Here is an 18,032-nt window from a genome sequence, read left to right as displayed (position 1 = left end):
TTGTTTTTTTTAAAGGGCATATACTCTGATTAATTTGAATACATTTTTAATCAGTATTATCCCTGTGTGTATTATCATATGAGTTCTGAATATGAAATGTGTGTACTTGAAGATGCAACTGCTTCACGCAGTTGGTGAGCCATTTAAAGATAAACATAATGTGCTCTGATGGGACCGCACGCTGAGAAAACTCAACAGCACAATGGATCTACCAATAAAACAACATGAAGTCATGCTGTGAATGCATTCACACCCTTTGAAAAAGACAACAAAAAGCCTTGATACGAGGAGTGTATTTCATCTAACATCTTAACTCTTTCTTTCCTTCCATCTTTTGCCTCCTCCATCTTCCCTTCCCTCTATTCTCAGGAGTATCCGGTGTCTGAGAAATATCATCCACTGGAACCTGATTACAGCATTTATCCTGCGAAATGCCACCTGGTTCGTGGTGCAGCTCACTATGAACCCAGAGGTGCATGAAAGCAATGTGGTGAGTAAACACACACGCAGACGAATATTCTCTCCTTCTCCTATTACTTTTCTTTTCAAAATACACAAGCAGTGCACACGTAATCCATTGTTATTTCTTACAACACGTGCACTCCCACATTTTTGTTCCATCCATTGTTCGTTCTCGCTATTTCTCTCTCTTCACCCTACTGTTATTCTCTCATTCTGTTGGCACACATGCAGACAAACACAAGTTTATTAAAGGAATAGTTCACTCGAAATGAAAATTTGCTGAAAATGTACTCACCCTTAGGCCTTCCAAGTTTGTTTCCTTAATCTGATCAGATTTGGAGAAATTTTGCATTACATCACTTGCTCACTAATGGTTCCTCTGCAGTGAATGGGTGCCATCAAAATGATGGCTGATTAAAACTTCATAATAATCCACAAGTAAACAACACAAGTCCAGTCCATTAATTAACGTCATTTGGAGTAAGAAGCGGCATGTTTGTAAGAAACAAACCCATTAGGCTACTTATTGCTTTTTTAACTTAAAACTCCTGCTTCCAACTAAAATAGAAGTCAACAAAACATAATCATGCTTTCTCCAGTAAAAAAGTAATCTCGTCTGAAACAGTAGAGAAATATGCACAGATCTGAAAAACAGATTCACACAGCGTTATGGGTTTTAAACTGGTGTTTTAGCCAGAAGCAAAGGTTTAAAATTAAAACTCCCTAATTATGGATTTGTATCTTTTAACTTTACAGTATGTTGACTGGTGGATTATTGTGATGTTTTTATCAGCTTTTTGGACTCTCATTCTGATAGCACCCATTCACTTAAGTGGTTAAATTGGACATAAGTGATGTAATGCTAAATTTCTCCAAATCTGTAATGAATAAAACAAACTCATCTACCTCTTGGATGGTCTGAGGGTAAATTGTCAGCAAATCTTCATTTTTGGGTGAACTATTCATTTAATTGCATTCAAAACCTGCCCCTGACACCTGGGTCTCTGTTTCTGCTGTCTAACAGACATGGAAATCTATCTAGTCTCAAGTGTATGGTGTTGTTGGCACTAGATGTGTGTTGGTGGGTGTTTTGGATGGGAATGCAAACACTTCGGCCCCTGAGTCACCATTCGCTATGCTTCCCCAAGAATGAATTACCCTCCACATTTCTGTGCTTCCTTAGTCAACTGAGCCGAGCAATTAATTCATATACTGCCACGTCAATATCAGTCCCAAGAGGCTTTACCATTTACATCGAAATTCAGCCTCATACTTTATAATGCACATAGTTTGATTGCGCCATGTTTGTCCTTGATACTTATCTTTTGTATGTGCTAAGCAAAATTTGTACCTGTTTATCTGTATTTTATGCGAGGACTGACTTAATTGGCTCTTCATGCTAAGATTTTCCAAGGCAACACATTTGTTCTACCTCTGAACCCTCCTAGTGAGAAACTTAAAAAAAAGGAAGCAAAAAGTTACAATGGGTTTCAAGGCAGAAGTGGTTATTAAGCATTCCTCCAGGTCTTTGTGCAGACAGCAGTGGCCTAATTCTCCTAGTTTTCATTCAAAGAAAGCTTTGAGACGTTTTAAAGTGATATAAAAAGATTTGTGGACAAATGCCTTCCGTCAACCTGTCTAGATGAAATAAAATGAGCATTCTTGGACAGAATGGAAAGCCAGAGGCTGTTTAAATGTGAAGGAAATTGTGTAAATACGCCATGTCATTGATGCACTTGTTTTGAATCGTTTCAATTAGAGTTCAAGCACGTGAACCCGGTTGCCTCTTGGTTTATACAAAGACCATCTTGACTCAATCCTCTTTGCTTAACGAGGTTGAGCTTTGCATTATGTCTTTTTTTTCTATATGTACAAGATGCATCTGTTTAGAAACGGCTCACAAGTCAGAGCAAACAGCTCTTCGCTGAGCTTTATAGCACCAAATGACACATTTATTGTGAAAAGTGTCACTTTGTGGAGAATTTACGAAATGCCTGTTAATGAAAGACATTGTTCAGTAACTAACTGTAAAATTTGCAATAAAGATCCCAAAGAAGTTTATAATCTCTACATGGCCCTAAATTCCTGTCACACCAGGGGGCCTATTATGGAAGATGGTTGTAAAATTCTGCAGAAGTACTTCTGAGAGCCAGAGGACTTTATGACTGAAGAAGCTTTTTATTTCCCTCCGCTTTTCGACATGATAAAAAAATTGTACATATGTAATGGTCTATGGACTATTAGCTCACTGATTAATGCTGGGAAACAATAAACTTTCATCGGTTTTTCAAGCCCATATATCCGAGACAAGTGTTAGCCTGAGATTTTGCAATCTCTTACAGATTTAAAGAAAACTCGGAGGTCTGAAAATGTATAATCTTTCTGTGACCATTGAATTCCCACTTCAGTCATAACTCACAGTTGTAATCTTCAATCTTGAGCCGAGAGTGACAGATTTTTTATCTTCTCGTTAGACAACAGCTTGACAGGGCACAGTGATGAAATATGGTCAAAACAAAGGAGCGGCGGCTGGGATTACACAGGATTAAATAGAGGGCTGACACACACAAGCCCCTCTGATCTGGATGTCTCTTGCAAATGTCAGAAGATCTTTGCTTTCCCATCCAGCTGCAGTTCTGTTATATTGTTTTTTTAACATCTCTGTCATTCACGTTTTTATTTATTTTTATTAATTTATTTTTGGTCTGTTAGATGATTTCTTTATCATCAGTCTATGCTTTTTAGAAGTATTTACACTATCGGTCACAAGTTTGGGGGCAGTGAATTTTTTTTTTTTTTTTTTTACGAAATCTCTTATAAATGTTTTTAATAAAAAAAACAGTAATATTTAGTATGTGGGATAACAGCAGTATGTGGAATAGTATTAAGTTAACTGTAAAAAAAAAAAAGTTATGTAAATGTATTTTTCTTATGTACTTGTTCTTCCTTTTACAGCTTTGTGTTTTAGCACTTACAGTTTTTCTCAGTCACTTTTGTGCATTTCTCAAATCAGAAATGAAATTCTCAAAACTACTTGTACAACCTCCACATCATCTAGTCATTTATACACATCATAAAACCATTTTCTCATTCTTTTGAACAAGTTGCGATTGCTTTTGTACATTCATGAAATTGATTACGTACATTTATCTGCGGTTTCCTACATTATCATTTGCTAATGTCATATCGCTCAAAATGTATTATATAGTTTTCTGTGCAATAGTCTTACCCCTCAAAACATCTAGTCTTTAGTTCATCGTATAAGTCATTAAATGCAAAATGGTTAATCTAGTTGTCATAAACTGCCAAGCACACTTTTTATTTTTATTTTTACAAATTATTATTAGACTTTTTGTCAATTTGGCATGAATTATGCAAGTAAATGAAGAGAATGTAGATGATAAACCAATGATAAACCATTTCTCTGAAATAGCTCAAAGGTTCATCTCATGAATCTTCAGTTGGAAAGCTTATACTGTATAGACAGAGGACAACACAAGAGTTACACATTCTGAAAATTTACTTATTTTCATCTTTGTGCCCATATTTCTTTTTTCCTTTTCTATAACACAAAGGCATTGTTAAGGTTTTTTATTGTTATTTTTTGGTCAGACCACTAGTAAAAGTGTAACTGGGAATTCTATCCAGTCTCTTTCAAATAAATATCCCACATACAGTAATGTGTAAATTTGTACTTTTGAAATGGATATATGGCATACATAAGCATATGGCATACTGTTCAGTACAGTTACTGTCATCCAAAATGTTGCCATAGTTTACATCAGAACATCCCTCCAGAGTACACTGTTATATTGACAACATGACTAAGCGATTTGACTGTCTTATTCATAAACTATGACACAAGGACTTGTCATTCTGATGGCACTGACATGTTCATTGACACAGATATTTATTTTTGAGAGATGAACTAAGGATTTTGAGCAGGAGACTGGCTTTTGCAGGTAATCCATTGTGTTTTGCTATTTGTACAAGTTGTTTTGAGAATTGCACTTACTGTTTTGCAAATCTCAAGGATGATTCTATTGAAAACATCTGAATGATGCTATCTTGCTCAGTAACTGGCTGTATTGCATGACTGTAGCTTTCGGCCAGGAGAAGATGTCATCAGGTGGCGTCCAACTTTCACGGGGTGTTTCGACCCTGAACCACAACACCCTCCAGTTGGCGGGTCGGCAGTGGTGGCCAGTCACTGCCCTCCTCCTCCTGGCCCCCAGCTCAACTCCTCCCTCCTACTCCAGAGCCAACAAGACGCTCTTTCTGCTGCCTCACCCAACCTACGGACAGCTGCCTTCCTCTCCCTTCCTGCTAAACCCAAAGCAGTGAGTGTCTTCCACACAGACTGTGCCGGGAAACCCCTACACCCGACCTCAACCGGGAATAGCCAGGTCTGCCACCCTTTTGCCCTGCACTGCTCAACAAGGTCCTGATACTTTGAGGCTTTCCGCTCATGGGCCTCCTCACACCCATCTACCCACGGGACCGTCAGTTCGATCAAGATTATCTTCCTTGCCTCCTCAGACCCTAAGACCATGTCTGGCCTCAGCAGCGTTTGCACAACCTGGGGGAAGACTAGTTTCTTTCCCAGGTCCACCACCATCTCCCAGGATGGTGCTGCTTGCAAGAGGCTATTTTTGATCTTCTTGGGGGCTGCTGGTTTCTCCCCTTCTCTGATGAACTGAATGCATGTCCTCGGCCTTGTACTAGTCTGGCGCTTTTTCTGCCTCTCCCGCTCCAAGATGTCAGCCAGTGCAAAGAGAACCTTGTCATGGCGCCACCTGTATCTTCCTTGGCTAAGGGCTGTTTTGCATCCTGCCAGTATGTGCTCCATTGTTCCCCTCCCTCCGCATAGCCTACACGATGGGTCCTCCCTCATACCCCATCTGTGGAGGTTTGTTGGTGATGGAAGGGTGTCATAAACTGAACGGAGCAGGAAGGAGATGCGAAAGGGCTCCAGTCTCCAGATCTCAGGCCATGTGATCTTCCGCTTCGGCAGGTCCCACTTCGTCCAGGCACCTTGTACTCCAAGTTCGACGGCCCTAGACATGCGCCTTTCTTCCTCCAGGTGTCGGACCTCGGCTTGAATCATGTCCCTCCTCTGCCTTGGGTCTGCTTTTCCCCACTGCTGAAAGTGGGTGGATCCGAATCCTTGCCCCACTACGCATGGGTTCCCGATGACGTCCTTCAGCTTCAATGCACATTCGGCTTGTGCCACTGATGTGTCAGCCACCCACTTGCGTCCTGATCTCGTAGTGACACCTGCTCTCCTGACTTTTTCATCAGTGGAGTCTTGGTACATCATCACAAGCCGGCACTTTGCCACCTTGAACTCCTCCACCACTGATGATAGGGGCAGCTGTACCTGACCAGACCTGGTGTATAGCCCTACTGACGTGAAGCTTGGTGGGATTCCGAGCCACTTGCGAAGGTGTTTGTTCACTCGCCTCTCGACTCCTTCCACTGCTGTCATAGGTACTTCGTAGATTGTCAGTAGCCACATAAGCCGTGGTAGCAGGCCGTGCTGGAAGAGCCAGGCCTTGAACTTTCCTGGCAATCCTGACCCCTCGATCTTACTCAGCCATCCATCTGCCTGTTTCTCTGTCCTGGAAACATTGCATCTGTCGGTCAGGGATGCGTTGTACCATTTACCTAGGCACTTAATTGGGTTTTCCTCAATTGATGGTATCGTCTCCCCCTGTACTCGCAGCTGGAACTTGCTGGTCACTTTCCCATTTCGAATCACCATACTTCTTGATTTCCTTGGTTTGAATTTCATCCGAGCCCATGTTGCTCCATCTTCAAGGGCCTTCAAGATCCATCTTGCTAGCACAAGGGTTGAAGTTGTTATGGTAAGGTCATCCATAAAACCTCTTATTGGAGGTTGGCGGATGCCAGACTCCATTGATGGCCCTCTGGATTCCTTTTCTGCAGCTGTTATGAGCAGGTTCATTCCCATGACAAACAGGATGGGGGAGATGGTGCAGCCTGTCACGATTCCCTTTTCCAGGACCTGCCACTGGGTTGTAAAGTGGGCAGTTTTGAACCTTAGTTTGAATCCTCCGAAGTAGCTGGTAATTATACCCCTGGTGTGGTAGGGGATATGGTAGTGTTCCATAGCTGTGTTAATGATGCCATGTGGGATTGAACGGTATGCATTAGCCAAGTCGAGCCAGACAACCGTTAAATTTCCTTTGCTCCTCTTGGCCTCTCTGATCAACTGATTGAGGATGCCCGTATGTTCCAAGCACCCGGAGAAACCTGGAATGCCACCCTTCTGGACTGATGTATCAACATATTCATTCTTCACCATGTAGGTAGTCATCCTTTTTGCCAGGACAGAAAAGAATACCTTGCATTCAACACTTAGGAGAGAAATGGTTCGGAGCTGACTGATGTCAGAGGAGTCCATTTCCTTGGGTACAAAACACCCATCTGCTCTTTTCCAGGATGTTGGAATGATACCTTTTGTCCATATCCTTCGCAACAGTTTCCATAACCTGCGGAGGAGCATCGGGCATCTCTTGTATACTTTATAAGGTATACCGCTTGGTCCTGGGGCAGATGCTGAACGGGCTTTCTGCACAATGTCCTGGACTTCTCTCCATGTTGGTTCACTGGTATCAAGCTCTTCCTCAGGAGTTTCAGCAGTTCTGCTGATCTTTGGGTGTGCACCACAAGCCTGGTTTCTGAGGGCGTCACTGTGGCTCTCCTTCAGGAACTCCTCTACAACTTCCTTAGGGCTGGTCAGTCTTCCAGATCTTGCTTCACCAAGCAGTGTTTTGGTAAACCTGTATGGGTCCTTAATGAACTGAGCCCGCTTCACTTCCTTCTCTTTTTCCTCAGTTTCAGAGACCTTTCTGCCCTTCTCAGTCTGTGGAGTTGCCCTCGAAGCCCACTAGTTAGCTCTTGTATGCCCTTCCTTTCTTCAGCACTTGCTATTCTGAACTGCTTATTGAGGATCTTGATCTCCTTTCTCAATTGCCAGATCTCTCTTGTCCTCCTGTTTGGCCGGTTTACATGAGTTTTGCTGCTACCCATTCTCTCTTCTGTGCCAAAGCGCTCTCTGGCCATGGTGGTGATGATTGTTGTCATACTGTCGATTTTCTTCTCAGCTGTTCCTGCTAAAGTGGCCTCAAGTACTCTGTCTAGGTCCACGTCTAGTTGTTTCCATGCAGTGTTGTTGTTTGCTTGGGGCCATCTCACTTTCTCTTTCATAAGTTGGGTGTCTGAGGTAGTGTTAGGAGAGCCCCTCCTGTGGCTTTGGGATGGAGCAGGTGCTGAGAGGTCTCCTGTGCTGTGGGGCGCTTCCTGACTGGAGTCCTCCTGCGTCTCACTTAGTGTCTCCACTATGCGCTGCGTCTGCTTCTTCCCTTCTCCACATTGGGTCTTGGATTGGTGTATTTTAAGTCCCCTTGCATTTTTGCAAAGCTTCCCGCAGTGGCACTTTACTTCCAACACTTCCCCTGTAAGTGTGGTTTGGGTGAGCCGTCTCGTAATCTGTGTGTTTTCCATAGCCATAACCGTTGTGTCCGTCCTATTGGGTCTCTCATCTTCCCCCCCTCTCGGGAGACCCTGGGGGTATTGCTCATTATTTTGTTCTGTAGCTTTAGTTGGTGCCCTCTTGCGAGTGCTGTGATTGTGGTTGCTAGCCTCGCCCACCCACGCCAGTCTTTCCTGGAGGTCATCTGTCTTTCCAGCGTCACCAATCTTCCTTGGTTTCCATCCAGCCTTTCCTGGAAGTCACTGGTGTCCCAGGGGAAATACTATTGAAAACATCTGAATGATGCTATCTTGCTCAGTAACTGGCTGTATTGCATGACTGTAGCTTTCGGCCAGGAGAAGATGTCATCAGGTGGCGAAATGTACCAAAGCAACTGAGAAAAACTGTAATAGAATGGTGAAAAGAACATAATTTATTTAAAGTAGAAATTAGTATTGTTTATTAATTGTGTAAATTGCTATTTATTCATATGAACTATTTAATTTATACACCTATATTATTTAATACCAATAAGATGTGAAAAAAATCTATACAATTTTCATGTAGTTTTACAGTTTGAATACGATTCTTATGAATGCAATTATTTCAGTATAAGCTATTTATTATATAAATGAATATCAAAGATTTAGACTCTCTCTGTCTATATTATGAAAACTGAAACAAAAATGATAACAGTAAAATTCCCAGTTCCAGTAATTCTCTATTAAAACAACAGCAGTTGGGTAAGTGCATTTATTCCATGTAGCAAGAGGCTCAAGACAGAACACAAGACCGAAGTTGCCAGACTGCATAAATTAAAGAAAACAACCTTCCCGAAAATGTATCTTTTCAACAGAGAAGCTCTGATTTGGGGATTTGAAGTCTTTATATGTGGCAACCACAAACGTGAATGCTGGCATAATAGAGGCGTGTAAAACAGTCCACAATAGTTTTGTCTTATTTTCTAATAATATATATATATTTTTTTAAAGAAAAAAAAAAAAAAAAAAAAAAAAAATATATATATATATATATATATATATATATATATATATATATATATATATAATTTTCTATACATTTCAGTTTCGTATTTTATCATCAATGATATTGCATGTTGTTATAGTCACAGTTATTGTTTACTGACCTTATTTCCGTTTCGTCATCGTCTCATTTTAGTAATGGGAAAACATTCGTCAACATACATTTTTCACCATAGTCTTCATTGAGGATATTACCACTAGTGTTTACACTGTTTTCTTCACACAAAAAAAAGAAAAATCTCATAAAACTGCCTTAGAAATTGTTCAGATCTGATCAAACTACTTTTGATCTGCCAAAAGCTTAAATATTTCACATTCAGAAATAAGACTTTCATTTTGACAGCGACCATCTGTATTACGTCCTAAGAGGTATTGTGCTTCTGATAGTCCTGTCATGAGAAGCCATAACTCACTGGCTTTCATCATACTTTAATCTAAATCTGTTCCATCCCGAGGCTTCGTTTTAGACCCCCCCCCCATCCCAATTTACCCATCTTTAATGTCCCATCCCTGGAGTAAAAAGGTTTTATCCCCTGCTTGGTGTTTGAACTCTGATTCAGTCATAAAGAGAAACCCTTCCACACATGCAAACACACACATATGCGCAAGATTTCATATCCTTAAACTATTAAAATAAAAAGCATTTTAAAACAGAGAATGCTAACAAGAAGTGGCATGGTGATTTCCTAAGGCAGAATTTAGGACAGTTTCTAAACATCTAACTGGATTTCTCTTTCTCTCATCACTGTCAGATCTGGTGCAGGCTGGTCACAGCAGCGTATAATTATTTCCATGTGACCAACTTCTTCTGGATGTTTGGAGAGGGCTGCTATCTGCACACAGCCATAGTACTGACATACTCCACCGACAAACTGAGGAAATGGATGTTCATTTGTATAGGCTGGTGTAAGTATACCCTGATGTGCTATGATGGAAATTATGCAGTTTTTGCATCATGCATATTGAAATAATTTATGACTTATGGCATGTGCCCTCACATGTATTAAGAGATGAACATGTACATTGTTGATATAGAATTATTCCACATCAAGTACTTGTTTTTGTCCATAATGCCCTAAAAATCTATGAATAGCTTAGGCTAACTTAAAATATTTTTATCCACAATAAGAAGTTGTAACAAAAATATTTATTTATTAATTATTTATTAACACTTTAAACTAGGGCTGTCAAATGATTAATTACGATTAATCGCATGCAAAATAAAATGTGTGTATGTAATATATGTGTGTTAGTGTTGTGTATATTAATTATGTATATATGATACACATACATGTCTTTATTAATATATCTATATATTTTATTTATATTTTATATAAAGTACACACATATATTATATAAACACAAACTTTTATTTTGCATGTAATTAAATGATTAATTGTTTGACAGCCCTGCTTCAAACATATTATATGCCTGATTAGAAAAAAGAAAAGAAAAGAAAAAAGAAATCCACTTTACACAAAGTATTTATGATTTAAAATTAAGCAGACAAACATTTATGGACACAGTGCAAGAACTGAGAAAGCAAATAAGGTCATTTCTGATTTCATGTTGCCTTTAAAGTACAGCAGTGATTAAATTACTGTCAGTTAATAACTTGAAAAGGAGACACAGTTACAGTATTTGATAATTACACTAATGAGCACTGCAATTTGATCAGGTTCTCTTCTGAACCATGGGCAAATTATTATTATGCGAATAATAAGCCTTGGATTTTCCTCATTAAAAATGCATTGCAAATGAGTCATTGCCGAGGATTTATCACACAGTTCCTTAATAGTATCAATTATACTGTTTGTACAATGTCTTTGATTTTTCGAACTAATCAGAGTGGGTGGAAATTTGCTCTGCTTTTTTCATCAGGTATTCCATTCCCCATTATCGTCGCTTGGGCCATTGGCAAGCTGTACTATGACAATGAAAAGTGAGTTTCTCCCATGCTGAGCTTTTCTTCCATTTTCTTTCTTTATTTATCTCTGTATAATTCCTGTATTTTACTCTAAACACACAAGCTGCCTCACCTCATTTACAATAAAAGCAATAAAGGTTAGATTAACTCCAATTATCTCCGTCATCTACCCTCACTCTGGTCATTAAACAATCGATTCACGATAAAGCCAGAGAAGCATTCTGCGCTCTGAGTGAGGCTAATTAACGCCTGCTACTCACAAAATTGATGTTAACGCCCTACAGTTCAATAGTCATGATATTATATATATACAGTACAAGATCACCCTGTATAAAAAGAAACAAATAAACAAGCATGCTTTATGAGACATTTTAAAAGGATGGATTAGGGCAGATATTCCTCATTAGCTTCTTCAGTGTCAAGATTGGAAACTTTACAAACAAACAATGAATAAGAAATGTTAATTTCTTCATATTAAATAGGGGTAGATGGTATATAATTGTCATTTTTTTTACATTTGGGCTTAAGTGAATGAAAAATTATATTTATTGTAATATAAGAAAGCCAGTGTTGATAGATAGATAGTCAGATAGATAGATAGATAGATAGATAGATAGATAGATAGATAGATAGATAGATAGATAGATAGATAGATAGATAGATAGATAGATAGATAGATAGATAGATACCCCTAAAAACTGTGGGTGGATGGATGGATGGATGGTTTATTGGTTGGTTGATAATTGATGATTGATGACAGATGGACGGATGGATGGATGGATGGATGGAAGGATGGACGGTTGGTTGGTTAATGAATGATGGATAGATGGATGAATGATTGAGGAATGAATGATGGATGGATGGATGGATGGATGGATGGATGGATGGATGGATGGATGATTGATGGATGATTGATGGATGGATGGTTACAAGTGGACTTTTTTATTCTCTGTTGGCTGTGAATAGGAAATGGGTAACATTGTCCAATTTGAACTTAATTCTTGTGTGTGAATAGTTCTTAATTGATGGCTCTGAAGTGCTAACAAACTAAACAGTTCCATTTCCTGCACAAAGTAATTAAAGAGTCTCTGTTTACAGTCCTTAACACCACTCTAATTCTCTTTCTCATTTACATCTGCTATACACGATAGAGAGAAGTGGTTCTCGACTGGTGCATTTGACCCAAAAATGGGTCACAGTTCTGCACAGCAAGCAAACAATGCTAACCATATAATAGGACATGGATTATGTTGTTAGTGTCAAAGGCTGTACATCAAGGTGGGCGCTAGGGTGTCTTGAAAATTTATTTTTCACTTAAAGGGATTGTTCACCCAAAAATTATCATTCTGTTATAATTTACTCACTCACAAACCTGTATGAGTTTCTTTCACAAAAGATCTGTTGACGAATGTGGGTAACTGAACAGTTTCTGGTCCCACTTGACTTCCATAGTATTCTTTACATACTGTGGAAGTCATCTGGGACCAACAAGTGTTTGTTACCAACATTCTTTACAATGCCTTCTTTTCTCCTCAACAGAAGAAAGAAATTCATACAGGTTGGTGAATGAGTAAATGATGACAGAAATGTCATTTCTGGGCGAACTCTGTAACGACTGGGTGAAAGGAGTGGCAGGAAGCAAGTGCGAGTAATAAATATTTAATGAAATGAATGAAACAGTACATATAGATGAAACACGGATGATACTTGATGGGAATACACAGTCCAGGAAGATGTAGGTGAGTGAAGGATCCGAATGGCGGAGGTGAGATGGCAGCAGGAGAGGGTGACACAGGAACTGCGGGGAAGCGAGCCGAAGGTAAGTGATGATGCTGATGGTGCTGTGCGAAGAGTGGACGGGGTTCCGGGGAGACACGGACATCCAACGTAGAAACACAAAAGAAAGCAAACATCAGACGAAGTACATGAAACAACGCTCTCACAAACACAAGACGCTAGACAGGCCAATATTTAGGGATGAGTAATGAGTGACAGCTGTTGCTGATGACAATTAGCGGAGACGCCCACAAGAACAATCAGTGCTGACGCGTAACACACAGACTTAACCCACATGTGAAAAACCCTGAGATCACGGATTACCAATCGTGACAGTACCCCCCTCCCCCTCTAGGAATGCCTCCTGGAGTTCCCAGAAGGGCCTACCTGCTGATTGTAATCATCAATAAGGGAGTGATCCAGTATGTCCCTAGCAGGTACCCAACTCCTCTCCTCCGGACCGTAACCTTCCCAGTCCACCAAGTACTGGAATCATCGTCCCCTCCGTCTCGAGTCCAGAATTTGATTTACCGAATAAGTTGGCTCCCCATCTACGAGACGCGGCGGTGGGGGAACCGGGGTAGGCGGATTAATACGTGAATAAAACACGGGTTTAATCTTGGACACATGGAAGGCGGGATGAATTCTCCTGTACGCTGGAGGTAATTTGAGGCGGAATGTCACCGGACTAATAATGTGATAACTAATAACTAATCCGTGAGCGGAGAGGACCACAACTTCAGACTCCAGACTAGGAAAAACCGGTGGCTGGTAACCTAAGCTACACTGAAACAGAGAGAGGCCCGTGGCTGACACTGGTAACGAGTTGTGAGCGTACTCCACCATAGAGAGTTGTTGGCTCCAGGAAGAAGGATTCTTGGAGACTAAACATCGCAACGTTTTCTCTAAATCTTGGTTGGATCGCTCAGACTGCCCGTTACTCTGGGGATGGTAACCCAAAGACAGAATAACAATCGCTCCTAACAATTTGCAAAACTCTTTCCAAAATTTGGATATAAATTGGGATCCCCTGTCAGAAACCACGTCTACCGGGAGGCCATGTAACCGAAAGACATGATCAATGACAGTGATCGCTGTCTCCTTGGCTGTAGGTAATTTGGGCAAGGGAATGAAATGTGCCGCCTTCGAGAACCGGTCCACTATGGTCAAAACGACCGTCATGCCATTAGAGGGCGGGAGGGCTGTAACAAAATCTAGAGAGATATGTGACCAGGGTCTCGAAGGGACAGACAGCAGTTGAAGAAGCCCATCTGGAGGTCGGTTAGATGACTTACCACTGGCGCAAACTGAGCAAGCCAAAACAAAATCATTGATGTCGCGAGCCATTAGTGGCCACCAGAATCGTTGCTTAACTAAACCCTTGGTTCGGCTTATCCCTGGATGACAAGCAACATTAGAGAAGTGACCCCACTGAATAACCTCGGACCGTAACTCTTCCGGCACAAATAAACAATTCGGTGGGCATCCGGGCGGAGGAGTTACCCCTTCTAAGGCCATCTTGACCTTCGATTCGACCTCCCAAACAAGTGCTGAGACGACAATTTTCTCAGGTAAAATACACTTGGGAGTCACCGGGCGTTCGGAAGGATTAAAAAGACGTGACAAAGAATCGGGTTTAACATTTTTGGAACCCGGGCAGTACGACTGAAAAAAAGTGCCCACCGAGCCAGCCTGGAATTGAGTCTTTTGGCAGTTCTAATGTACTCTAAATTCTTGTGATCGGTCCAAACAATGAAAGGTACCCCTGACCCTTCCAATGAGGGATGCCACTCCTCTAAAACTAATTTGACAGCCAACAATTCTCTGTTACCAATGTCATAATTGCGTTCAGCAGGAGATAAGCGATGTGAAAAAAACACGCAGGGATGCATCTTATCATCCGAGGCAGCACGTTGGGAAAGAACTGCACCTACTCCCACCTCTGATGCGTCGACCTCCACCACGAACTGCAGTGTGGGATCAGGGGCTACTAGGATGGGAGACTAGCCGAGACTAGTTGGCTGTAGTTATGAATAAAACGTCGATAAAAATTGGCCAACCCCAGAAACCACTGCAGGGCCCTACGGGAATCTGGAGATGACCAATCTATCACAGCCTTAACTTTGTCAGGATCCATACGTATTCCCTCTGACAAGATGATATACCCTAGGAAGGGAACAGACTGTGCATGGAATAAGCATTTCTCTGCCTTGACAAAAAGACCATTCTCAAGTAATCTCTGGAGCACTCGTCTGACGTGTTGCACATGTTCCTGGAGAGATGAAGAAAAAATCAGTATGTCATCCAGGTAAACATATATAAACTGATCTACCATGTCTCTCAACACGTCATTAAAGAGGGCTTGGAAAACTTCTGGCGAGTTGGAGAGCCCGAACGGCATCACCAAATATTCAAAGTGCCCTCTAGGGGTGTTAAAGGCGGTTTTCCATTCATCCCCCTTCCTGATGTGGACCAAATGATAAGCATTACGTAAATCCAATTTTGTGAATATGGATGCTCCCTGTAACCTCTCGAAAGCTGAAGACATCAACGGTAAAGGATAGGTATTATTTATCGTGATGTTAATCAGCTCTCGGTAGTCAATACAAGGTCGCAGAGAACCATCCTTCTTATCCACAAAAAAGAATCCCGCCCCCGCTGGAGAAGAGGAAGGGCAGATGAACCTCGATGCCAAGGAATCAGAAATGTATTTCTCCATGGCCTCCCTCTCCGGAATAGAAAGAGAGTAAAGTTTGCCTTTAGGCGGAGACTTACCTGGAACTAAATCTATAGCACAGTCATAGGGACGATGAGGAGGAAGAGAAGCAGTACGGGACTTACTGAACACCTCCTTCAGGTCCAAGTACTCTGCGGGCACGTTTGATAACACCATGGTCTCCTCCTGAAAGACAGAAACAGGCACAACAGGATACGCAGAAACCAGACAAGACTCATTACAACTTTCACTCCACAAAGTGACTGTGTTGGAACCCCAATCCACTCGTGGATTATGTTTGACCAACCAGGGGTGACCTAAAACAATGGGAGCGACAGGGGAGTCCATGGGGTAAAAGGATATGGTTTCGATGTGGTTTCCTGATGTGAGCAGAGTTATGGGGTCAGTGTAGTGAGTGACGTGAGGCAGTTCCTGGCCATTGAGTGCGGTGACATGGATGGGACGAGACACGGGAAGGACAGGAAGGTTCAGGTGACGTGCAAGGAGAGAGTCAATGAAATTACCTTCGGTTCCAGAGTCCAGAAGGGCGTGACAGTCGTGAGTGTGGTTCTCCCACCACAGTTTAACCGGAAGGAGAGTCGAAGATGTAGTTGAGGACTTTCCAGCGGAGATCCCACCCGATAGTAGCCTAAAACTTACTACCGGGCTGGCTCTTTTACCGGGCATGAATGGAGGGAATGACCCGAGCCACCGCAATACATGCATAGTCCTTGGGACCTCCGCCTCTCTCTCTCCTTCCGGGATAGCCGAGCTCTACCCACCTGCATGGGTTGGTGATCGTAGACGGGACCGACCGTGGGAGTGGTCCTGGGAGACCTCCCGGGGGGCGGGCGGCGCAGGCGGTGCAGTTGGCGCAGCGGGAGAGGTGAGCTGATGGATCTGCTGGGTGAGCTCGGACACCTGTGTCACCAGCGCTTGGATCGCGCGTCCGGTGTTCACGATGCTCTCCTGCTGCTGATCCATGCAGTTGACACTGTGGTGGATGAATTCTGAGAGTGAAGTGGTGCTTGCTGCTTCCATGCTTGGTGAGAGCGTTCTGTAATGACTGGGTGAAAAGAGTGGCAGGAAGCAAGTGCGAGTAATAAATATTTAATGAAATTAATGACACAGTACATATAGATGAAACACGGATGATACTTGATGGGAATACACAGTCCAGGAAGATGTAGGTGAGTAAAGGATCCGAATGGCGGAGGTGAGATGGCAGCAGGAGAGGGTGACACAGGAACTGCGGGGAAGTGAGCCGAAGGTAAGTGATGATGCTGATGAAGAATGGACGGGGTTCCGGGGAGACACGGACATCCAACACAGAAACACACAAGAAAGCAAACATCAGATGAAGTACATGAAACAACGCTCTCACAAACGCTAGACAGGCCAATATATAGGGATGAGTAATGAGTGACAGCTGTTGCTGATGACAATTAGCGGAGACGCCCACAAGAAAAATCAATGCTGACGCGTAACACACAGACTTCACCCACATGTGAAAAACCCTGAGATCACGGTTTACCAACCGTGACAAACTCTCCATTAAATAGAGGCTAGCCAAATTAGTCTATCCCTTACAAATTGACCGTCGACCGGATGGACAGGTTGCCTTCAACATAATAATATATATATATATATATATATATATGCAAACACGAGGTCAAAGAAAATATGTTCCTCTCTTCCTGTAAAACTGACACACTCAGCCGAGACAGTCTTGATTGTGCCGTGTACCCAACTGAAACTGTAAGATTAACAAATCTGGTGCATATCTGCCCAAGGGACACACTGGCTGCCTTCTCTTCCTTGCTTTGTTTCTTTTTATATATATATATAGAAAAGCTTCTTTTTATATATTTTCCAGTGGATCTTCTTTACTCACTTTACTAGACTTGCTTGTTTAATCATTGTGCTAGAATCATATATAATTATCTTAAAATCCCTTTATATTGTTACATCGATAAATAGTCACGCTGTATCTGAAGAAACTGGCTCGAAATATTATATATACTGTATAATAATTTTCTGGGCTTTGTGATCTTTTTCTGTCTGTGCAGGTGCTGGTTTGGGAAGCGGGCCGGCATTTACACTGATTATATTTATCAGGGGCCCATGATCCTGGTCCTGCTGGTGAGTCAGCACAGTGGGGATTCTGTGCAATTACACAAATGTTTCATGAGATTTGGTGTGTGCAGGTCATTTAGCATTTTTTATTTGTTTGGCGCTTCCCCTTTCACAAGTCTTATTACATTTTCTATGATTTATGTTTGTAATTTCATATTGATAGTGTTCATATTCATACTGAAGTGAGCAAAATCGAGTGCTTTCTCTCTTCCTCTCTCCATCTTTAGATTAACTTCATTTTTCTCTTCAACATTGTGAGGATCCTGATGACTAAACTGAGGGCCTCCACCACCTCAGAGACCATTCAGTACAGGTGAGGAGGACTATTCAGCACTGACAGATCCTACAGGAATGTTTTTGCTAGTCCAGAAGACTTGCCATACATAACACTCTAAAGGTTGTCTGGGCCCAGTTGGGTATCATTTTCCAGACAATTATCCTAAAATACTTTATGAAAAATAATAACAGATATAA

General features: G+C 41.7%; 2 protein-coding genes across 2 annotated transcripts in view; both read left to right on the top strand.

Annotated features, from left to right (window-relative positions):
- The window catches only part of cdc27 (cell division cycle 27), a 364,243-nt gene that overhangs the window by 217,649 nt on the left and 128,562 nt on the right, over positions 1–18,032 (top strand). The gene's annotated exons all lie outside the window — the stretch shown is intronic.
- crhr1 (corticotropin releasing hormone receptor 1) overlaps positions 1–18,032 on the top strand; it is a 148,832-nt gene that overhangs the window by 121,672 nt on the left and 9,128 nt on the right. The window contains exons 7-11 of the mRNA XM_059553061.1: positions 370–490; positions 9,756–9,909; positions 10,885–10,945; positions 17,492–17,564; positions 17,786–17,871. Coding sequence (XP_059409044.1) covers positions 370–490; positions 9,756–9,909; positions 10,885–10,945; positions 17,492–17,564; positions 17,786–17,871 — 495 coding nt within the window. The remainder of the gene's footprint in view (positions 1–369; positions 491–9,755; positions 9,910–10,884; positions 10,946–17,491; positions 17,565–17,785; positions 17,872–18,032) is intronic.

Source organism: Carassius carassius, chromosome 1 (genome assembly GCF_963082965.1).
Source record: "Carassius carassius chromosome 1, fCarCar2.1, whole genome shotgun sequence".
Classification (NCBI taxonomy): Eukaryota; Metazoa; Chordata; class Actinopteri; order Cypriniformes; family Cyprinidae; genus Carassius; species Carassius carassius.
Note: the sequence above shows the minus strand (reverse complement) of the source record. Positions and strands in the feature narration are given on the sequence as shown.